This window comes from Acomys russatus, chromosome 11, assembly GCF_903995435.1.
Source record: "Acomys russatus chromosome 11, mAcoRus1.1, whole genome shotgun sequence".
Taxonomy (NCBI): Eukaryota; Metazoa; Chordata; class Mammalia; order Rodentia; family Muridae; genus Acomys; species Acomys russatus.
The window spans coordinates 46,882,181-46,907,031 of NC_067147.1; the positions used below are offsets into that span (position 1 = coordinate 46,882,181).

The following is a 24,851-nucleotide window of genomic DNA, read 5'->3' on the forward strand; positions in this document are numbered from 1 at the left end:
CACTGTTCTTTATATATATATATATATTTCTTTTATTGCATTTAATTGTGCGCATGTTCATGTGCATGCATGCATGTGTGTGTGTGTGTGTGTGTGTGTGTGTGTGTGTGTTATACACCCATGCATGCTACAGGCACACATGGAGGTCAGAGAACAACTTACAGGCATTAATTCTCTCCTTCTACAATGTGGGTCCTAGGGACTGAACTCAGTGCATCAGGCTGGGCAGAAAGTGCCCTTACCTGCTGACCCTGCCCCCAGTTTCCTTTCTTAGTCTCTGCAGCTACTATGTAAGCCTCGTGCCATTCTTGTCCACAACATTAGTGGCTTGATTTTATAGGTAAGAAGTAAGTGGGAACCACTATTGTAGAGGCAGGATCTGACTCTCTAGAGACAAAGCTGGCCTGGAATTCATAGTGAATCTCCTGTCTTAGCCTCCCAGGTGCTAGGATTACAGCTGTCAGCCATCACGCCCAACCCCCTGCTTTTAAAACATATTTCAAATTGTATTTCAGTCATTCCATTAAAAACGAGCAATTGGGGGAGAAGGGCTTCTAAGTCCCTAATAAGCTGATAATTGTTGCCCCCCCCCAATGAGAAGTAGGAGGCAAAATATACCCTACTAAGTTAGAATCTTCACCCCGATTTTATAGTCTGATGCCTTTAAGGGGTGAGGATGCTGATTAAAAGTTCTGTCTAAAAATCAAGACGGCAGATGGTTGAGGAAAGGGCCAGCGAGCCCCAAGTAAGAGTGACTGCGGTTCACAACAGGGAAACAGGTCTGTGTTTTGTTAGACATTAGGCCAGATAACAGGCCCAGAAATTTGAAATAATTATGCTTGCTCATCCTCTGGTTTTGTTTTCTCAAAATTCTAAATACTTATCCCGATCCTGCTAGTAATGTTTATGAAGCCAATTCTCTTCATTGTATAAGAAGCATGTGTGTGTGTATAGGTTTGACTTTGTGAGTGCATGTGTGTATATGTGTGTGTATGTCTGTATGTGTGTGTACGTGTATATATGTGTATATATGTGTGTGTATGTATTTGTGTGTACGTGTGTATATGTGTGTGTGTGTGTATGTGTAGTGTGTGTAGCCACCATATGTAGAAATGATTGAGAAGTAAGTGACATAGAAAGCAAGGCACTGAGTAGACTTATTCCTGCATCACTTTTCAGGCTGAGTAGCAATTACGTTGGCTAACATCATGGAAAAGCTGAATAAGGCACTGTCGGTGGCGATGAGAGTTGGCTTTTAAGGAATCCCAAAGGCTTTGGTGAAGGGAAAAAACAATACCTGGGAATTGAGAGCTACAGAGCTCGGCCAGGCCCAAGTTCTATAAACGGCTTAACCACCCTTAGTATTTTTTTGATTTTTTTTTTCTTGCCTAACCATTAGACAGAATAAATTCCTATGACCTTGTCTGTTAAAATACATTGTCAAATGCTAATGTATTCTGTTAACATTTTGAATGCTAAAAACAAATTCTTTGGTAAAAGGGGGAAAAAAGCATTTTATTAATATGCTAATTTATACTAAAGGAAATCTGCTTTAGTTTTTGTACAAAATTCCTATCAAGACAGCTTCGCAGGCCACTCTTGTAACTGCACTTGGGAGGCAGGTAGGAGGGTGAGCAGTTCAAGGTCATCTTCAGCTCCCTGGTGAAACGCTGTCTCAAAGACAAATTACATCAGACTAAAAGCTCTAGCTAGCTTGAATTTATTTTGCTGGATTTTAATCTAGATTTCTTATCATAAATTGTATAGATCTTCAGCCACAGTGAATTTTTTGCGTTAAGGGGCGGGCTTAGGTTGAACTGATAACTGGGTTAGCAGCTTCCCTTGAGGTGCTGATATTCGGGATGTTGCTGAGCAGGAAAAACTGATAACAGATAACAGAGTGAAGAATGTTGATGTGGGCTGGAGAGATGGCTCAGAGGTTAAGAACACCGCCCGCTCTTCCAAAGGTCCTGAGTTCAAGTCCCAGCAGCCACACTTCTAGCATGCGGGTGTACATGCAGGCAAAACATTGTATGCTTAATCAAATAAATCTTAAAAAGAAAGAAAGGAACGTTGATGATATAAGCTGCAGCTGAGGTGGTGTTGGTGGGTGGTGCTGGTTAGATTGTGCTAAAGGGTACCCACTTTCCCACTGTGCCAATATCCACAACTGTTATTTTTAGAAAATGTGAGGATACATAAGACATCTGCAATCCTCACATGAGTGACAAGTGAGTCACTGGCAGCTGTAAGTGCAACCTTCTTAGTGCACGTATGTGCATATGCAAATGTAGTTGGACTTTCCCACACTTTCTGTGTCTTAAATATTATATAATAATGTATCTTATTTCCTGTGTTATTAGTCTCTCGGTATCCTTTCAAATGTCACGTCACTTTACATAGGATGGAAGAGTCCAGTTATAGGACATCCCTGCTGCCTCCCTGTGACGAGATGGGTTTGTGTTGAACCTTTCTTGTAGAGAACCCACAGCCACTCTCATTTTTACTTTTAGGAGAAGCAGAGACCCCTGCTTGCTTCACAGAGGTCTTGTTTTCTGTGCGGTAGCCACGCTCTTACTTTCTGGAGAATGCCCTTTTCCGTTTTCGTAGCTGCGGTTTGATTTCTTATGTTACGTTGGGTGGGCCCTTCGCCTTTGCGTTTTCTCACATTTTCACATCGGATTCTGTCCATTCGTGTGTAGCTCCTGACACATGTTCCCTTCTAGCTGTAGTTGCAGAATCGAAGGCTCTTCATGCCGGATTGCATCCCTGCAAGCTTGTACCGACTGACACCACACCAGGAGCAAGCCTTGGCTCCTAGAAACAAGGCTTCCAGTCTCTGACACAATCTGCCTCTTTAAATGTGTTGCCCTCTGCTTCATAGTAAAAACACAGTTCTGGCTCTATGCACGGGGAAAGGCCTGCGACCTTCTCCTTAACTGAAGAATCAATATGCAAATTTCTATTGACTCCTCCACAGGAGCCTTCTTCCCTCTTGATTTATTCCCAGCTTTCAGGAGCAGCTACTACTGGATGTAGGAATGACAAGTGACCCGGTGCCTATCAGTAGAAAGGTCATTTGACACTTGAGAAGCATAGGCATTCCAATAGACAGAGGCATTCCAATCCCTACCTCACAAAACCAGAATAAGGTCTGCGGATGAAGTTGTAATCCCAACCCTGACACCAATGAACTATTTCTTAATTGGCAAATTACAGAGTAGTTCTGGCTCGGCTTACCAAATGGAGTTATTTTTGGGCCACCTGTTGGATTGTTGCAAGGATATACATGGAACTATAGATCTGCAAGCTGTGTGTGTGTGTGTGTGTGTGTGTGTGTGTGTGTGTATAATATGTATGTGGGCTATGTGTATCAAGGCCAGAGGTCAACCTCAAGTTTCATCCCTCAGGAACTACCCTCCTTGTTTGTTTGAGGCAGAGTCTCTCACTGGGACCTGGAAATGATTATATCTGGCCGGCAAGCCCCAGAGGTCTATCTGTCTCCACCTCCTCAGTGCTGGGGTTATAAATGTGTGGCACTGCACCTAGTTTTTTTTTATGTAGGTTCAGATCCTCTTTCTTGCACAGTGAGAATTTTGCAACCTGAACTCTGCCCCCCCCACCCCCACTTCCATTTATAATACTTTTTAAAGAGTTTTAGAAACATTGAGCCTTCCTCTAGGAAAAGTCCAGAGCGTTAGGATTCAAGCCCCCTCCTGACACCCACTCATCTGTGCAAGAGAGAACAGAATATAGAAGGAAACAGAGGAAGAAGATACAAGTCGCCAGTGTGACAAGGGTCAACCCAGGGAAATCCTTTTTCTTAAGGAACAATAACACAAGGAAGAGGAAACCTGAGCTACTGGCTTGCTGAGCTCAGTGGAACTAGGTCATGGATTGCTGCCTAGCTCCGTGCGCCACCTGCTGGCTCGATGCTGCATTTATTCAGAGTGTTGCCGGCTGGACTCTGAGCAGACAGATCAGAAGAACTTAAGCAGAGTGTACTTCCCTCTTGCTGCTGTCACTCTTAGCAAAGACCAAAGCCTACCTGGAGCTTGTCACACAGCGTCACTTCCTCTTACAACCTGGCCCTCACAGCAGAAACCTTCAATCATAAACTGCCAGGTCTCAAGCAGAACCCAGCAAATGACTGTCCTTGGCCAATCAAAACTGCTGACGTGTGTGTGTGTGTGTGTGTGTGTGTGTGTGTGTGTATAATTTTTTAGAGAACATAGCATTCTTGTTTGTGGACTGTGAATGGCTGCTTTGTGCTGCCGTGGCAGAGGTGAGCAGGTACTTCAGAGGGGGTTGTGGCCTGCAGAGTACAAGATTCTGCCATCGGCTCTGTGCACAGAATATTTACCTGGGAACTGGGCATGTAGATCAGCAATAGATTGCTTACCTGGCATGTGCAAGGCCCTGGGATTGATACCACACACATGTACACATGCACACAGGCACACATGCAGGCATCAATTTTACTCACTTTTTTTCAAAGAGTTTTTGAAAATGTTTTTTTCTTTCATACAGTATATTCTAATTATAGTTTTTCCCTCCCTCAACTCCTCCCAGTTCCTCCCGACTTCCCCTCCTACCTGAATCCACAGTCTTCCTGTCTCTCCTTAAAAACAAGCAAGCACCCAAGAAATAATAATAAAATAAGATAAAATCAAGCCAATTAGAATAGGACAGAACAAACAAAATTTTTTAAAAAGAGCCAAAGAAAAAGCATGAAGAATACACATAGATGGAGAGACACAGGAATCCCATGAAACACAAAACTGGAAGCCATAACATATATGCAAAAGACCTGTGTGGTTATGGGGTACAAAAGAAACAAACAAGCAACATGCCTGGACATGACATTATGAGACAACAATGACACGGTGTGGTAGAAGCCAAGGGTGAATTGGTGTAGGGCCTGGGACTTGAACTCAGGGCCCTGCCTGTGCTAAGCAGCCTCTGTCTGCGCCCAGCTCCAAGGCTGACATTTACTGAACCTGGAGAATGAGAACGTGAAATTCACTATAGGTTTTTCCTCAGACTTTATGTTTAGAATTTTTTTTTATTATAGGGTGTTTTCTTCTTTTTAATCGTATGTTTAAAGTTAGTCAGTTAAGTAACCCTCTACCCATGTTCATTCATGTAAGAAACCCTAAGTAAACACAGGTGTGCGTGCACACACACACACACACACACACACACACACACACGTCAGATATAAAAGTAGAAAGGGCCTTGTTTGAAAGACGGGTTCACTGGGAGTAGGGTAAGGGGAAATGATTAATGTGATCAAAATGTGCTGTGCCTGTGTATGCTTGAAATGGCCAAAAATGCATTTTGTAAAGAGAAAATAAAAATATAAAAAATGTGAAGAAATTAAAACCTGGTCCTGTCAGCCATTTCTGCTTATAAGGACTGCAAGGTGGGCTGTAAATAGCATTGTGATCTCTTAGTATCTCAGGGACTCAGGGAGCTCAGAGACTGGAGTGACGACCTGCCTCGCACAGCACAACCCTGGAGTCCACATCACCACACAAGCTAAGAGGGGTTCAGTCCAGTTCCTCATGAGCAGGAAGCGTTAATACCTGGCAGCCATTTCAATGTGCTCTCGAACTCTCTATGTATAGTTGCTGTGAGCCCCCTGGTTAGCATGTGATTTCACTGGGTCTTTGTGAACCACTAGACTTAAACTCATATACATCACTCAGGAAGAAGAAGCCAATGTCGGGGATTGTTTTCAGTGAATACATATGTTCCCTTGACGGCTTAGAGGATAATAGACAATGCATGGACAAAGGGATAGCTAATGATGCTTGTAGACACGTGTAGGTACCAGGTGTGTGAAAGGCCAAAGCAAGGGTCTGATGTCTCCATCTCAATGAATATGGTCTCTCGTTTACAACCCAAGAGTCCTCCTGAGTCTGGGAAAGCTCAGAGTACCAGGACACCCCCCTGAGCTCTACAGTGAGCTCTTCATTAGCCATTATGCTCAGCAAAAACACATTGACTTAAGATTGTAAGATTTGGGGCCTGGAGAGATGGCTCAGGGCTTAGGAGGAGTGGCTGCTCTTCCAAAGGTCCTGGGTTAAATTCCTAGCAACCACATGGTGGCTCACAACCATCTATAATAAGATTTGGTGCCCTCTTCTGGTGTGCAGGTGTACATGCAGTACAAATCACTATATACATTTTAAAAAAAAAAAAAGGTCTTTAAAGGAAAAAAAAAAAGAATATAAGATTTGGACCTGGCATGTGGTGCATGTCTTTAATCCCAGCACCTAGAAGGCTAAGGCAGGCAGACCTTTGTGAGTTTGAAGCCAGCATTCTCTGAAAAAGGAGAAAGGAGAACAGAACAAAGCTAATGTTGAAGACGCTTGGGAAACTATTCTGCTTAAGCTGTGTGTGTCAAGCCTGTGACATCTTCTCTGCCTCCCCACAGAACGACATCACTCCTTTACACGTTGCTTCGAAACGAGGAAACGCAAATATGGTGAAGCTATTGCTGGACCGCGGGGCGAAGATCGATGCTAAGACCAGGGTAAGAGTCTGGCCGGGCACAGGCCTGTGTGATTCTCCCGGAAGTAGAAAGCCTCACCTGCTGCCTGTGCTGTGGGGGTAATGCTATTTTCTGTTTTGCTGATGTCTCTTGGAAAATGACTCCCATTTCATATACTGCTAGTGTGTGTTTAAATGGCCTCAGGCTTTAAGTAAAGAGCAAGCACTCGAGTCCCTCGGTTTTATTGAGTTAAGTCTTCAAGAATTGGCACTCCAAGCTGAACTGCTGGGTCAGTTTGATGTGGAGTCTGACAGCTTTTCTGCTGGAAATTGTGTTTATGCCTTTGTGCTACTTGGTGGGAATCTAAAATAATATACACCATGGACTTTCCTCGAGAAATTAAAAACAGGATGGCCATTTCCAGGTAAACGTTGGGAGCAATTGAAAGGCATTTCCACACTTGTGTTTGTTCAGATGCTTTAATAGTTGTCAAAATCTAGACATAAGTGTCTATTAGTAGATAAAGGCCGCCCAGTCAGTAAGGCATAGGACCTGAGTTCAGATCCCCAGCAACCAAACCTGAACATGGCATCTTGTGCCTACAATCCTGACGCTGTGGAGGCAGAGGCAGGAGGCTTCCTGGAGCTTGCTGCTCAGGCATTCGAGCCAAACTGTATCTTCAGGTTCAAGGAGAAACCTTGTCTCATAAAATAAGGTTCAGAGTGATTGTTGAAAACACACAATATCAACCTTTGCACTCCATAAACAAGTACACACACACCTATACACACCTGCACACACACATGCGCACACACATGCCTGCACACACACATGCACGCACACACATACACACACACACACACACACACACACACACACAGAAACAGTTTACTACAACATTGGTGAACCTTGAGGGTATAACACCAAATAAAATAAATCAGTTATGACAAATACATATGATTCTAATGGATGGGCCAAGTAGATCCATGCTGAAGTGTAGCCTTGGCCCACACAAATTTCTGGGTTCAACCCAGTACCAAGAAAAAAGTACCATAAAAGTAAAAGTAGAGTGACAGTTGCCAGGGCTAAAAGGGAAATGAAATGTTGCTTGGGAATATAGTGTGAGATTAAGAAAAAGAAATTAGCCAGACAGTGGTAGCACATGCCTTTAATCCCAGCACTCGGGAGGCAGAGGCAGACAGATTGCTGTAAGTTCAAGGCCAGCCTGGTCTACAAAGTGAGTCCAGGACAGTCAAGGCTACACAGAGAAACCCTGTGAAAGAAAGAAAAGAAAGAAAGAAAGAAAGAAAGAAAGAAAGAAAGAAAGAAAGAAAGCAAAAGAAATCGACATGACAGAAAGTACAAGGGGCCATCAGACCACAGTGTAAATATGCTTATCAATACAGTTTGAAAGAACGGCTTTGAGAGTATAACGTATTTATCTTATCATAGTTGAAAATTTTTTTACTTATTAAGCTTTCAAAATGCATCAGTATGTCTGGATGGATGCTTATGGTATGCGGTTTTGTTTTCGTGGAAATGGAAGTGGTGCCGAAGACTGAACCCAGCCCTTCTGTGTGCTGTGGTGTGCTGTGTATGGGTGTGATGCACTGAGCGCGTGCCTCTCAGCTCAGCCCTTGGCTTAGACTGGCGAGTCAACCCTCATCTTTAGAATTGTGTCCTCTAAAAGAACAAAATACCCACAGTGACTGAGATGGTTGTTGACTATGGCAGCCTGACATAGGCCAAAAATCTCAGTGAGGACAAGCACGTCACAGAGGCCCAATTCATATTAAAACCCCATCCAAGAAACAGTGTCTTCCAGACACAGCAGATGAACTGACATACATATGAACCCACAGAGACTAGGGCAGCATGCACGGGGCCTGCACAGCTTCTGAGGTCCCAGTGCTAAGAGGGGGAAGTGGACAGGAACTGCATCCCTAAACAAAAAGCTGTCTCCAACTGACATCCGCTTGCAGACAGAAAAATTCGTTTTTTCCAACGGAGTCTCACTGCGCATATTAACCACAGTTAAGGGCAGATGCCATGTCCAGCAGTCAATGGCCAACAAAAAGTGAACTCAATGGTATTTTGTAGACCTTGTCTGATATCATTTTGAGCAGTATTTGGACTTGCTAGTCTTTTGATGGCATGTTACGGTTTCCAGGTTCATGTTTTTATAGGGTTTGTGTTTGGGCGTTTCTTGTACTTTCTCTTTGTTACTTTTTCTTCCTTTTTAAAAAAAAAAATATTTTGGTTTGTTTGGGTTGGTGGGGAGGATCTAGGAGGAGTTGGGGGAGGAAAACCCTTGATCAAATTATATATATATATAAAATGAACCGACCAAGTCTTAGCTTAAAAAACAAACAAAACTCTAAGAAACAAAGACTCCCTTTTTCCATGCCTTGTGTGTTTACTGCAAGACCTGAACCAGAGACAGTCTAATAAAAGCACATAGTTATCTGTTTGCTGATGGGCTCCCTGCCTTGTAACCTAACCCCGGGCCCCACTTCCAAGAATTCTTATCTCTGTGTTTCTAAAACCAGCCTGGCAGACTAACCATATTCCTGTCACGCTTTGATTTACTGCTTTATTTACTATCGATGACATTTATTCACTCAATCAATAAGTGAGCACTGAATGCCTCCTCAGCTCGGTAAAGAGGTGGAAAAATAAAACAGACGACGCTTTCCTTAAAACCACAAAGCCATGGACTGGCTTATTTTCTGTATTCTGCCTCTGCCCCAGCCCAGCCTGGGTGTCTAGTGGACTGACTAGTTGGCTGTTGGACCTGGAAAACACACCCATACCCTACTGGAAACAATCTTACTAAAGAGGGATAAATGATAAAGGTCAGCCCCTGAAGGACCATCTCAGTAGAGGGCAACTGAGTCAGGGCTTGCTTGAATGGACTTTGCTACATTTCACTAAGATGATGTCAATATGGAAAGCGGGGGGGGGGGGGGGGGGGGGGGGGGGGGGCTAGGCCCATTGCTGTCGACTGCAGCTCTTCTGCTAAGCCTGAGCTATAGAAAGGAGGTGTAGAGGACAGTGGGGGCGGGCATCTATTGCCCTTGCCACTTAGTCACAAGAAGATACAGGATCTTTTGTGAATACCAGCAATCTGGGGGGGGGGGGGGGGGGGGGGGCGGGAAATGAAGGATGTAGGAGCCAAGCAGAAGAGAAGTGTGAGGTGCCTGGTCATCCTCTGGGACTTTAGTTAATTGAAGATGACCTTATTTCTCTCTGTGTTGATAGTCTTTGTTCACAAAAAGAACAAATGATTTCTCATCTTGCATCCTACGCAAACCCGTAGGACAGCGGTTCTCAATGTGTGGGTCACGACCCCTTTTGGGGGGTGGAATGACCATTTCACAGGGGTCGCCTAAGACTGTCTGCATATCGGATATTTACTATTCATAACAGTAGCAAATTACAGTTGTGAGATAGCGATAAAAATAGTTTTATGATGGGTGGGTGGTGTCAGCACAGTGTGAGGAACTGTATTAAAGGATCGAAGCATTAGGAGGGTTGAGAACCACTGCCCTAGGAACTAGGAAGTTCAGGTAGAGAGGTGATCCATTTTCTCTCTTCAGTGACTAAATGCCTGAAAAGAAGCAGCTACGAGGAGTAGGGGTTTATTTAGGTTCAAGGAGCTTCAGACCATCATGGCAGGGGAAGCACGGCTGTAGGCAGGTCCAGTGTGGAAGGAGGTGTGTGCGACTGGGACTCCACGCCTCCTCGGATCTTAAAGGTACGGGAAGCTGAGTGTGGACAGGAAGTGGTACAGTACCCTAAAAACCTCAAGGCCTCTTCCCGGTGACCCACTTCCTTAGGTGAGGCCCCTGAAGGTTCCACAACCTTCCTGAATAGTATCGCTTTGCTGGGGACCATTTATTGGAACACATGAGCCCATGGGGGACCCGGCTCATCCAAACCACGACAGGGTTTGCAAACGGTCACATCACAGGGAGGGACCTGGAAACAAACATCAGAGCCCTGATGAATGTTGGCAGCTGAACTGACTGGTGTGGGGACAGCACGTTATGTAGTTTCATTGCTGGGCCCCTGGCCTTCTGGCATACACTCAATAGAGGGGGAATCTCCTCATTATTACCTGGTCAGGGTTATTTAGATGTACATACCTTCAGTTCTGTCAGGAAGAAATGTGGGTATGAAGAACCAGAGCAGAGGTTCTCAACCTTCCTAATGCCGCGACCCTTTAATACAGTTCCTCATGTTGGGGTGACCCCCACATAACTAAAAAATCATTTTGTTGCTACTTCATAACTGTAACTTTGCTGCTGTTATGCATCGTAATGTAAATATTTGATATGCCGCATATCTGATATCACACACACACACACACACACACACACACACACACAGAGGAGTCTCAACCCACAATTGAGAGCCAGTGAACTCGAAGAATCAGAATAGAAATGACTGTCTTGCTTTCTCACGTGTTGCTATTGAAGTGGGTTGTGGCGTAGCTCTAGTTCTGTGCAGACCAAACTCCTGCCTAAAAGAATGCAAGAAAGCAGAGTCCATCCCTCAAGCTTGTGAGCTAAGTGGTGATCTCCCCATTAAGGCTTCCCAATCACGACCCTCCTCCACCTTCCTTTCCCTCCCAGTACAGGTAATAAACTTCCTCATCTTCTACATTTCTCAGCAAAATGAGCCATGGCCTTTGTAACTTTAGCAGTCAGCTCTGGGGAAGTTGACTCAGTGGGTAGAGCATTTATCACACCAGTGTGAGGACCAGAGTTCAGCTCCCCAGTACCCACATAAATCCCGGATGGACATGAAGGCACAGGCGGGGAGCCTTAGGGCATGCTTACTAACTGGACTCTGAATTGGTGAGCTCTGGGTTCAACTGAGAAGCCTTGTCTCAACAGATGCGCTGAAGAATGATCCAGGAATATACTCAGCATCAACCTTTCCCTCCACAACACACGTATATGTGCCTGCACACACATGCACACACACACACACACACACACACACACACACACACATTCACAGACACACACAAAGAGTAATTAGGGCTAAGGTAGAACTCAAAGGTAGAACTCTTGCCTAGCACATAGAAGTCTCAGGATTCAATCCCCAGCACCATAGGGATTAACAAAATAAAAGGCGTACTGGAAGATTCAAGTTGCTTATTTGTAAGTCTTCCTGCAGTTTAGGAAGACCTGATGTTGCAGGGTCTGGAGGTCTCTGTTTACTCACTCGCAGGAAACCTTTTCCCAAAACCCCAGTGTCATCACACTGAACTGATATCTCCCAGCACGTTGGCTCCTTCTAGTTCTTGCCAACATGGTGGCGTGGCATGCAGAGTGCCTGGAGGGCGATGGCAGGAGTGTGTGTGTGTGTGTGTGTGTGTGTGTGTGTGTGTGTGTGTGTGTGTGTGTGCACGCGCACTTGCCATTTTGGATGCTGGTCTAGGGGCAGCTCTTGATTCAAGGGCTTTGTGGAAGTTGCTATTTTCCAATAAGATCTTTATGGGTTTTGTTATAGCCTATGATGCTTTGCTGAGGTCCGCCTGCTGTTCTCTGCACTGAACTCTCACTCGCTTCCAAGCTAGCATGAATGTTTGGTACTTGCTGAGGAAAGGCACTCTGTGGCAGATGGTCTCTTACCATTTTTATTTCTTCTGCGTCAGTTCCCAGCCCAGTCAGAGACTTGATATAGTCCTTATTCCAGAACAACTCTAAATGTCGAGTTCCCTCGTTTTACTAACTTCTCGGCATCTAAAAATAAGGCTGCAGGCTTGCATTTCCTGATAAGATGTGTTGTGGGCTCTGAGAACAGTTAAGACTCCTGGAATACTGACACCACGCCCTCCTAGCCTTTCTAGCAGGTGCTAAGTGTCCTGTGCTCACATACCCCAGCACCCAACATTGCACATAACCGTAGCACTACTGTCTACATTACATATTCAAAAAGTGTTCAGTGGACATCCTGAAGTAAGATAAACTCTTTAAAGTTGCATTTGTCAAAGGCCTTAATGGACTTGACTGACTGCTTCTGCGATGTAATTTTTCTGTTCACATGACATTCAATTCCCATGTAAGAGTGAGGAGATATTTATATACAGATTTATATAGATAGATGCGAGATGGGTGTCTTCATAATTTCTTCAACCTGCTACCCTGAGGTGTCTGCCAGAGAACATAGTCATAGCTTATACATTTACCCTACACACACACACACCCAACCTCCCCTAACCCCGGAATGTAACTGGTTGCCTTTCTCTCAGTTTAAAACTAAGAAAAAGAAAACCAGACTTCTGCTTTCCTTTACAATCTCAGGAGTGCGGTTGTCCTTGTTACAAACAAACTCTTGTCCACACACACACACACACACACACACACACACACACACACACACAATCATAGAACGGCTTTCTCAAAGAGGAGATTTTAAAAATACAGCTCGTCAGAGTTTGAATCATTGACCCAAACAGCATGAAAGGACCCGGGTTCACACATGAACCAAGACTAATTGAAAACGTTTTTTCATGTCTTCCAAAATGTACTGATGGCTTTCATTTTCTGCCACAACTATTGGGAACTTAGCCCAGTGTGGCGATGCATGCCATTAAATTCAGCACTTGGAAAGGCGGGGCAGGCGGGGCAAGTTCAAGATCAGTGAATTCCGGTTAGACTGGACTGCATGAGACCCCCCACCCACCCCCCACCCACCCCCACATACCTCAAAAGAAAACCAAGCAACAGCAACAAAACCCCAACTATTTATAGGAGCTGGAGAGATGACTCAGTGGTTAAGAATGCATACTGCCCTTCCTGAGGACCCTGGTTCGGTTCCCAGCACCAACATAGCAGCTTGCTGCAGTTCCAAGGGATCCTACACCCTCTTCTAGTCAACGTGGGCACCAGCCCACACACATTGCATATGCAGGCAGAACACTCATATGCATAACATGAAAATAGTTCCTAAATGTATTGAACCCTGAGAGAATTTGTTTGAATTCAGAGCTGTAATGATGAAGTAAGTGCCCCCAGGCTTCTGCTTTGAAGGAAGGAATGCATCCACAGCTGCAGAAGCACTTCCTCTTCTCCTTTGCCCTGATGTTTTGATGCAAAGACCATTTACTTGGCTCAAGAGAGAGTGCAATGTCATGCATAAATACTGCATGCCTGGTTCTCCAGAAGGATTTAAATAGCAAGCTCAAGACAAGACTGATTTAGTTCATTGCCACTCAGTCACAGGTGCAGGCACTCGCGTTTACCTCCTGCTCTCCCCTGATGTACCTTGGTAACGCTGATGTCCATGTTCTTTGAAGTAACTCAAACCAGTTGGACACCAAAAGATCCCTCGGTGATCTGCTGTAATCATTTTGATTAAAACAAAGTGACAGCAAATGAATACTCAATGTTGCAGTCTCATTCTGAGCCTTAATGTCAGTGTTAAAATGTAGACCATTCTCTTTAGAAGTATTGTACATCTCAAATGTCTAATGTTAGGACATTTGTAATCACATTTAATATTCATGCTTAAAAATCAGTTCATTGTGAGACTTATATGGCTGCCAAATAGTATAAATGGAATTACATGCCATAATCCTCATATTATACATAAAGTTAAGTTTACTATTACTTCAACATGTAGCATTCATAGGATTAATATTGCCGTATGACACAATGATACTTGTATGATGATCATGCGGATTATATATTATAGTCTCTAGGGAAGTCACCACCATGGAAAGATTTGGCTAAAAAGTCAAAGGAGAAGACAAGAGGGAGAGAGAGAATATAGAGATGACTGACAGGTAGATGATGGATGCATGGATGGATGGATGGATGGATGGATGGATGGACGGACGGACGGACGGACGGACTGATGAACATACTTATGGCTTAGCATTCTACATAACACTCAACCTGAAGCAAGACAAGACAAGAGACATAAAACCCACAAAATAGGGTAGAAACATCAAATCATGTAGGTCTATGTTGTCTCTGAAAGCTATAGTTTTATAAGTAGTGAGAAAGCCAAAGGGTTTCACATTCTTCTACTTCCATATTTTAAATATTTCCCTTCACATACACAAGTGCATATGCCATAGCATGTGTGTGAGATCAGTGGACAAGTTGCTCATTTACATGTTGAGGCATCTCCCCAGCATATTGAATAAACATCATTCCAATGAGGAAGAGAAAAAGTTCTATGTCCATATAAAAATGGCAGAAACGAATTCTTGATTGGAAGAAACCCTATTTCACGTAGTAGAAGAAACTCAATATTTCAGAGGCAGGTTTGCACATGACCTCTCATCTCAACCCTTGGCTTCCTGTGTGACCTTGGAGAGCTACATCGAGTCCCTGGAGCAGTTTTCTGTTCTATAAATAGAACCCCCTAATACCTTACTCATGCAGTGGTTATCAAAACAAAATATGACCCTAAACGCAAAACTCCTGTACCAGAGGACATTAAAAATGGCACTCCATTTTCTCTTGGATTAAGGGTACAAGTGCCTAATATTTAAAATAAAGGTGGGTCAAGTTTTCAGCAGGTGGAAATTCCAACACAAGAACGGGCTTTTTCTGTTTAACTATAATCACTGTTCATTGGCTTTTCCTGACTGCTGTCCCAGTCCTTTTGGGTACACTAGTAAGTGTCCCTTTACTGTTTTCAGCCATCTTAACATCACATTCAACTTTGTATTCACAGTATTCCAGAGAGTTCTCCTGACTCGCCTCCCTTCTCCACCTCTAGAATCAGGAAGTTTCTCTTAAGAAGGAAAGAAAGAGAAGAGCCTACAGGACACAAACCAAAATCAACATGTCACTTCTGGAAATTCCTCTCTCCCAGTCATGAATGCATGTCCCCTTAGTCTTGGCTTTGAGCAGATTCCAGATGGCAAGGGTCTGTTCTAGGAAATATTGTCCAGTGTGACATCCTTGTCCCCAGCTTTCTGGTCCATATCTGTGATCCGCACAAAAGTCAGACTAAAGGAAGGCATTTTTGGCCTTCGTGTATATAAGGTTTGGCTCTTTGGCTAACAGAAGAGAGCATTCTGTTCAGCCAGCAGCGTGCAGTTCCCACCTCACTAATAAGATTACTGTCACTCGAATGAAATAGAAGCCCTGGACCATCCAGTATGGGCAATTCAAAAGTCTGCCCAAGGGAAACCCATTCATTATGTTAGCGCTTTAAAAATCTAGGGGATTGGAAAGAAAATTACCAACCTCTTGCAATTCCATTTCCCCTCCCATAACGTTGTCATGGCAACACAGCTTCCCTTTCGATCCTCTCTAGTCAACTACATACATGTGATATTGAGTGGGCTCCCTCACCTCCTCTAAAGTTGTCTTTGCCAAGGAGTTTTCAGCTGGGCGTTAATGTCAGATGAGGTTGAAGAACAGCTTTTTGGTCCAGGACCCATCGTAAGTGACACTTTACATGCATTGAAAGTTTTGGTAACAAAAACAAATTCTTGTTATGTGTCCAAAGGGAGAAAAAACAAAAAAACAAACAAACAAACAAGCAAACAAATAAATCTCCAACATTTGTGTAATTTGAGAGAGAAGCATATGCCAGCGTTATATTGCACAGTATCCATGTAAAGCTCTTCTATAAGCTTGCAGTATCCTGGTTTACAGGAAAGAAAAATCCGATCATAACAAATTCAGGGAGCTAAGAGACTGAGTCAGGCTCTTCAAGCTAATCTCCACTGACAAACAGCTCACTCTGGTGAGAATTTTGTACACACCGCCCCCCCCCCTCGCTTCCCCATGGAGGGAGGAGAAGATATTTCAACAGTGCATCAGCAATGGATAAAGTGAATCCAAAACAAAAAAGGAAACAGGACCAGGGAGCTGGCTCTGCAGGTAGAGAAGTTTGCTACCAAGCCTAGCAGCCTGTCATTGGTCCCAGGATCCACATAGTAGGAAGAGAAAGCCAACTCCCAAAATGTCTTCTGACTTCCGCATGTATGTTGCAACACTAGCACACATGGGCACACAAATAAGCAAATGAATGAAAAGTGTAAAATTAACATACACCACTGATGTACGGGATGGGTTCCGATGATGTATCAGGAGGCTGGTTTCAGTCACCAGTACTGGGTAAACTAGGCATGGTCGTGCACATCTGTGATCCCAGCACTCAGGAGGTAGAGGCAGGAGAATTTAGAGTTTAGGGTCATCCTAGGGTTATATATTTGGGGAACCAGCCTGGCCTACATGAGATATTGTCTCTAGGAAGAGGGGTTGGTGGTGGTGTCAGTGGGATGGTAGACAGCAAGGATTTGGATCCTGGTAGGAGTGTCTCTGAAAAGAGTGGCTCGCATGAGGGGCAGCCACAAGAATGCTAACTGGAGAAAGGAAGGAAGCAGAGAAAGCTAGGGTAAAGCCAGGATCGATGTTTTTAAAAGAACCTGGAATGCCACCCTGGAGAATTATTTTAACTTTGTGTGTGTGTGTGTGTGTGTGTGTGTGTGTGTGTGTGTGTGTGTGTGTGTGTGTGTGCTGGTATGTGTGGGTGTGTACTCCCATGTGGAAAATGGGATCCTTGCCAAGTGTGATCCTCTATTACTCTCTGCCATGCTCCCTTGAGATGGGGGTCTCTCCTTGAGCTTGGAGCTTGCTGATTTTAGACTAGGCTGCTGGCAACTGGTAAAGCCCCAGCATCTTGCTGCCCCCACGTTCCCAACGCTCCTTCATCACTGCCAGCAGTGTCAAGTGAGGCAGTAGGTATGCATGGCTGTGGCCTGGTTTTTACATGGGTGCTGGGGATCCGAACTCAGGTCCTCACACTTGCTCACTGGCACTCTTATCGACTGAGCCTCCTCCCCAGCACCACCCTGAAGAATTTATAGTGCATAGAGAAGCGAATGACAGTAACTGGAACCCTTCCTAAACAGAGATCCATGCTGTGGGACTGTGCTAGGGAAGGTAAGCCGCCATGCCACAGTAAAACCAAAGAGCTTCCAAGTGGTTGTTATTTCCTTTACTTTTGTCCAAAAGATACAAAGTATGGTGAGTGTGTACTAATCTTCCATACTCTTTTGGCTGAATCAGGTATGGCTTGTTGAGTGTGTACTTCATGAGTCTGACTGAGTAGCCAGGTAACTTGAGTGTAAAAACCTGGGCTGCTCAGTGCAGCTCTTACTTTAACTCCCAGCGCTGGTTTTCTATTGACCTACAAATGTCCCAGAAGCTTAGCCAACCCCACCTGTACAGCTGGCCTTCATGACAGGATGCCCAGCTTCCTTGTGGGGCATCTCTCTCCTGCTGGGACTCTCCTTGAAGAGTGGTACAATTTGAAAAGTGCCAGATCGCATTGGTAGCCGATGTGAAGATGCCAGCAGCGTTAAGAGCAGAGCAAGGACGCTCCTGTTGGCTGCTCCTTGCAGTTTAGGGGAGCTGATGAATTTGACCTTGGGAAACAGCTGACTATGCCACTGAAGCAAGGTGATTGAGGGTGCAGTGGCTGCAAGAGAGGCGCGGCGCAGCTCTCTTCACTGATGAGAAAAATCTTCACCTCTTGAGTCTATGGGCTCCACTGGTTTGCAGAAGATAGCGGAGATTCAAGCGTTAGGCTGTCACAGGAAGAAGAGTGGCTGTGGTTGAATATCAGGGCTTGGAAACTTGGACTTCATTGTCCCTTGGTTGTGGAGTCATCACTAATAGCCCACTAATAGCCCAGCCTCCCCTGACAAATATTCTTGCGGTGCTGGGGCTAAACCTAGTTCCTCATATGTGCTGGGCTTAGTGCCTGAGCTGTGCTCAGCTCTGGCCTCATTCTGAATTCAGCCTGTATATCTTTGGGAAGGGTAATCCCATCTCTTTAAACCATAAGGGTTTAACTTTTTAAATTGATTGTTTCTTGTGCGCATGTGATACATATGTGCATGTTCATGTCATATGAGCATATCAGAAGACAGTTCTGTGGCGTCAGTGGTCTCCTCCCACCTTTGCCATGGGCTCCAGGGATTGAACCCAATTTTCCACGTTTACATAACAAGCATCTTTACTCACAGTGCCTTTTCTCTGGCCCTCCCTGGAGTTCTCAGTTTTTAGTGAAGAATATATTTTTCCATGTAGGAATGATTGTGAGAATAAAATTATATGGTTCTTCAGAAAATCTACATAGAGCTGGGAAAGGTCTACATAGAGATGAATCACACTTGACCATGAGGGAAAAAAAAAAACTGGCTTACTAAAGCCTAAAATATGTTCAATTTTTTTCAAAATAAAAACTTATTTTTAAAGGGAAAAACTTCTCCACAAGTTAAAGCAGTATGTCTATTAACTATTTAGAGTTAATGCTTTGGTTTTGTTGAGACGGCCATGCAGGGTGCATGTGGTATATAAAATGTTTACGTGGTGTGTCACATGTTCTGCTAAGACTGCCACATATGTTGATGTGGAGGGTAGCATGTTGGCGTGAGAACAATTCTTAGGGTAAAGGAGAGAACTGAAATGTTTCTCTTTCTGCAGGACTTTAACTTGTAGTTTTAATGTCCCTGTAGTTGTGTGACACTTTAGTGCACTGGTGGCAGTCACTGCGTGGCAGTGTGTGTGTGTGTGGTTGTATGTGTGGCCGTGCATGTATATCATGTGGGTGAGAGAAATAGAGTATATGTGCGTGTGTGTGCTCATGTTTATGTGTTTGTGTATGTAGATGTGTGTGAGTGAGTGAGTGTGCATGTTTTGCATATATGTGTATATAGTGTGTGTGTGTGTGTGTGGGGTATGTGTATGCATCTGTATGTGTGTTTATGTTTGTGTATGTACATGTGTGTGAGTGTGCTTGTGTGTGTATATTTGTGTATGTATGTGTATGAGTGTGCGTGTGTGTGAGTGTGCACATGTGTGAGTATGTGTGCACATGCAGGTATAAATGTCTCAGGGGACGGGACCAAAGTCACTATTGTTTTGTTCCTCCTTAGACATGCTCAGGTGTTTCATTACTAGGAAACCACCAGGCCTTGGTGGCGGGTTTCTTTAGGCTGTTGTTGGTTTGGAGATTCCCATGTTTTGCTCTATCCTCCTGAAAGTCCTCATTGCTTTGGCTTATAAAGCAAACCCCTGAAGGCAGCGTGAGAGGAAGGCCAGTTAAACATCCCTGGAGAGTGCTCCAATTGGCTCATATGCCATTTCTGCCTGGAATTCAGTTTTAAAGAACATTGACGATATTAAGAGTTGTAGTAGTTTATGCATATGGCTGTACCCGCCTGTACATCACAGTAACCAGCCTAAGTCCTCAGATATGCCCAGATAGTGAGCAAGTCCAGCACGCTGAATCAAACGCTGGCGTCCTGGTACACACGATCATCTTTAGGGTAGGTTTTATTTTATGCAGGGATCTTCACTGGAGAGCACAGATGCCAGCATACAATGACAGGTTCTCCAGGAGGCTGGGGAACACTTGGGTGGCTTTAACTGAGCGACTCTACTCACCCAGCTCCGTGCTGAGCCTTCTTCCCTAATTATCCCTTAACAGCTGCTCCTTGTCTGTGAGAACTGAAGGAAAAGCACACAGGGTCCAGGGGTACAAAGCTCCGAGGGGGAAGGAATGAAAGGAAGTAGCCGAAAATATCAGTGTCCTATTGAGGAGAGCTTTGTAACTCCAAGGGGACGGGAAACAGAATCTTATGCCTACCAGAAGAGTTGTCAGTATGGGTCAGGAATCCATTGCTGCTGATGAAAATAAGGGACTGAGAGGCCAGGGGAAGACCTCAGCAGTTAAGTGTACTTGCTGCTCTTTGGGTCCTGCACACACGTGTTGGAAGGCTCACAACCTCCTATAACTCTGGCTCCTGCAGATATGACACCCTCCTCTGGCCTCTGAGGGAACCCATCTACACATGGCATACACGCGCACACACAGGCATATACACATACATAAAAATAAAATGATTCTTGAAAAACAAAAAAGGAAAAGAAAAAGGAACCGGTGGAACACTAGAAGAAAAATTTGCTCAAATGTTAAGGGTACTTAGACGTGGAATTCCCAGCATGCACGGAGCTGGCATGGTGCCCGTGACTAGTGTCATTCTGCTCCGCTAACAAAACGTCTTACCACTAACATCTGTAGAAGCAAAAATTAGAGATGGTTTGGAAATCCCGAAGCCTGTCTTCTTCTGACAATGAGACAACCTTAATAGAAAATACGAGAACTGATCCTGAAGATGCACAATTCATTATAAGAGGTTTTTTTTAAAAAACAAATTACTAGTCACACACTCATTGGTATACATTGTTGTATTTTGATCATTCGTGCTTGAACAATTGAATTAATCATCCTAATCATATCAATTTTGATAGCCAGAGGCTCTGTTCTCAAGAAATCAATAAAGCTCTCTGAAGTTTAAGTCCATGTGTGTTCGTGCTAAAGAATGGGATGTGATGAGACGCAGTACACACTCAAGCACACAACTACGCTAAGAAAGTGTGCTCAGGGAGCGGTGTGCAAAGACGCGCAAGAGGAAGGAGGGTCACTCTACAATTCCCCTCATGATTCCTCTTTTTTTTAATCATTAACCTATTTATTTAATCACTTTACATCACAGTTGTAGCTCCCTCCCTTCTCTCCTCCCAGTCCCACTCTGTCTCCCTCATCCCCTGCTCCCCTATTCCTCGGAAAAGAGGAGCCCCCACCCCCACCCCCACCCCAGCTCATCAAGTCACATCAGGACTAAGTTCATCTTCTTCCCCTGTGGCTTTGCAAGGCACGCCCATCAAGGGGGAAGTGATCAAAAAGCAGGCAACAGAGTCCCTGTCATAGACAGCCCACACTCCCTTTACCAGAGGACCCACATGAAGCCTGAGCTGCCCATTGGCTACATCTATTTAGAGGACCTAGGTCTAGTCCATGCATGGTCCTTGGTTGGTGTTCCAGATTTCAGGCTCCTCTGGGCCCTGGTTAGTTGGCTTTGTTGGTCTTCTTGTGAAGCTCCTGACACCTCTAGGTCCCTTTATGACTTCCTGCAAAAGGTTTAGGTCTGAGGAGAGTGCCTGCTGTGCAAACATGGGGACCTGACTCCAAGTCTGAGAAGCCACAGAAAGCATGGGGAGGCAAGGACAGCCCAATCTCTGGGGCTTAAATTTATAAAAATGTAATTCTTGGTTTTAAAATATATAATTACTTTATGAAATCCATGAGCAGATTGTTGAGGCCCTCTGGCTATAGCGTCCTAAATTTTGGTTTAGGCTATAGCGGGTCATAAACAACACACCTTGTTCCTGAAGCGTACTGACTCATTAACTCACGGTATTGCCTTTGTTCCACAGGATGGTCTAACCCCGCTGCATTGTGGGGCAAGAAGTGGCCATGAGCAGGTGGTAGAGATGTTGCTTGACAGAGCCGCCCCCATTCTTTCGAAAACCAAGGTAAGGTCTTTGGTTTCCGAAGATTGTACTGAGCTCAGATCTGATTCCCTTTGCTGGTTATTCACCGGAGCCTTTTAAATGAGAGGAACGCATAGTCACTACTAAATAGAATATGAGTTCAAGTCTTTAGAGGAGCTTAGGGATTGGCGAAATGGCTCAGAGGATGCAGGCTTGCTTTCCTAGCATGAGGACTGTACTTCAGGTCACCAGCACTCATATTAAATCTGAAAAAAAAAAAAAATAGTGGCCACCTGTAATCCCAGCACTCAGGAAACAGAGACAGAAAGAATCCCCCCACAAGCTTGCTAGCTAGACTAGGCAGAAATGTTTTTTTTTTTAAAGAAAGAAAGAAAAAGATAAAGAAAGAAGGAAGTAAAAAGTGCATTCACAAGAGACGGTCTTTCTCAATAAATCAAGGGGAAGGTAGGTGATTGAGGAAGACTATATCCACCATCGACTTCAGGCATTTTTTTTTTTTTTTTTTTTTTTTTTTTGCTTCAGGCATCTTGCATGCATGCATGCATATATGCTTGCACACCTGTGTATGCCCATACTCTTGCAAATACACACACGTGAAATGAGTCTAGGTTTATGAAGCCTTTGTGTATAATGTGTTCTGCAGCAAACCCAGATTTTCCTTTGCTATTTTTGGTCTGTTATGCTTACCATTTTAATGTTATACAATAAGACTTTCAGGGCTCGACTGACCACAATTTTAAAGAGACTACAGGATCTACTTTCTGGCTGGGTTCTGAGTCTTTTTCTATACCCCACGCCCAGTTAATCTCTTGAGAGTTCATAGACTGAGGCCGGGGTGAGGGGTGTAGCTTCATGGTAGAGTGTTTGCCTGTTCGTACACTGAACCCTCAGCCCTGTACAAATTAAAAACATTAAAACTCTGTTTGTCCATCACTGCCACTGTGTGAGATTTGAAGAGTAAGTATATGTGCCCTTTCCACTCCCAGCAGTCTACTGGAACCCTCCTGTCAGCTCACAGAACCAAAATTGCATCTCTCTCTCCCTATTTCCATGTTTAGCAATCACAAGGGCAACTCGAGATTGGTCATGGCAGGGGACCTACACACTCTAGGGTGCTGGGATCTGGGGTACATTGAGAGCTTTGTTGTTTTCGGGGGCTGGTTGTTAAGCCCAGGTCAGCACGTTTGTGTACATGTTCAGGGTCTCCCAATGAGCCTGAAGTTCATCGCTGAAGGCAGGCTGGTGGCGATGAAGCTCCAGGGAGCCTCTCATCTGTCCTAGCACTGCAACGACAGGCATGTGCTGCCACACCTGGCTTTTCATCCTGCAGCAAGCATTTTGCCAACTCCTTGGCCCACAAAATGACCTTTTTGACTGCCCAACCTGTGCTCAACCTCGACTTTTGAGTCATCTCATTGGCACTCCTTACACCATTTAAAAAGATGGTCTCTGCTGTCATTGGTACGTGCTTGCTGCCTAGCTTCTTTTGGTAGAATGAACGTCAGAAAGTTGCCTTATTCAGCCCAGGGCTCCGAAGCACCTAGATTATTAGTATACAACACTTTATGAAGACACCTGCTAATATGTGCTAAGAGGGAAGCGAATAGATCAATGCATGCCAGGCTTTAAGACAACCTGTCCAGCCCTTTAAGCCTTTCTTTTTTTTTTTTTTTTACATTGCTGAGCTAAGAAAGCCTACCACTCCCGAAGCCATGCTTCAGGTGCCATATTCAACGTGGGCCCTTTCTGTGGGCTACCTCATCTTTCCGTCTCCGTACTTGCCGCTGTTTCCCATAACACCCGGTTGGTTGTCAGTATTCTGTGCATCGTTCCAGAGCACTCTAGTTTCCTCTCTCCTGCTGTGACACAACAACATTCTGACCAAAAGCAGTCTGGAGAGAGAAGGGTTTGTTTGGCTTTCATTTCCGGGTCATGACCCATCATTGAGGGAAGTAAGTGCAGAAACGGAAGCAAGAGCTTGGAGGAAACCATGGATGAACCCTGCTTGCTTTCTGTCTTGGGTCCATACCTACCTAGCTTCCTCATACCACTCAGGCCCACCTTCCCAGGGAATGGTGTCACCCACAGTGGGCTAGGCCTTCCTACATCGGTTGCCAGTCAATACAATCCACTATAGACATGCCCACTCTGATTTGGCACTCGTAGAATTGAGACCTCCTACTCAGGTGACTGTAGGTATGTCAAGTTGATGATATCTCACTAGGATAAGCCCTTTTTTTGTTGTTGTTTTTGACACAGCTTCCACTTACAGTCTCCAACAACTCATGTGTTCCCTCAGATCCGTTTGCTCTGCTGTCCCTCTAAGACTGCATGAAAACATAAAGCCAAAAAAGGACTCGGCAGAAGTGAGGGAGCACAGATGCCTGTGGGTGGCAGTGTCAGATGGGAAATGTCCCAGCCCTTGGTGACACCATTAGTATCTACCTTGGTTCAGAGTGTCGGAAGGGAATGCTTTAGGCAGGAACATCCCTGCTCCCTAATGGATGCCTAAGTATTTAAGTCCATGTCAATATTTATTGAGATTTTATCCATTTTTTTTTTTAATCTGCAGAACTCTATGCTAGGCAGTATGGAAAAATACTGTCATAAATTTCTTACCTTTAAAGAGCACAGATATCTGAAATATATGACCATCAGTGGTGGTGGGAAAGCCTAAGTGATTTCACATTGCTTTGCCTTGGGACTTTTTGTGTCATAAATGTAGAGGGACTAACCGGTCTTGGAGAATTCAGGTGGAATAACAGGTCTTGGAGAATTCAGGTGTTCCTGGTTCCCCAGGCATGCCTAGAACATCTTTCAAAACAATTGACGACTAAGTTTTTGAAACCAGAATCTGCTGTCACACGAGGGGAAAGGGTTTATTCAGCTTATTTAATGTGCTAAGTTATATATCAGTAATTTTGACCTCCTGTCGGTAAATGAGCCTGCTGAAAATTGCCCAAGCTCCCCAACTTTGCCTCCAAACGTTAACTGAAGCTTGA

General features: G+C 44.4%; 1 protein-coding gene across 1 annotated transcript in view; it reads left to right on the forward strand.

Annotated features, from left to right (window-relative positions):
• The window catches only part of Ank3 (ankyrin 3), a 307,445-nt gene that overhangs the window by 126,282 nt on the left and 156,312 nt on the right, over positions 1-24,851 (forward strand). The window contains exons 9-10 of the mRNA XM_051153191.1: positions 6,443-6,541; positions 21,772-21,870. Of these exons, the coding sequence (XP_051009148.1) occupies positions 6,443-6,541; positions 21,772-21,870 (198 nt within the window). The remainder of the gene's footprint in view (positions 1-6,442; positions 6,542-21,771; positions 21,871-24,851) is intronic.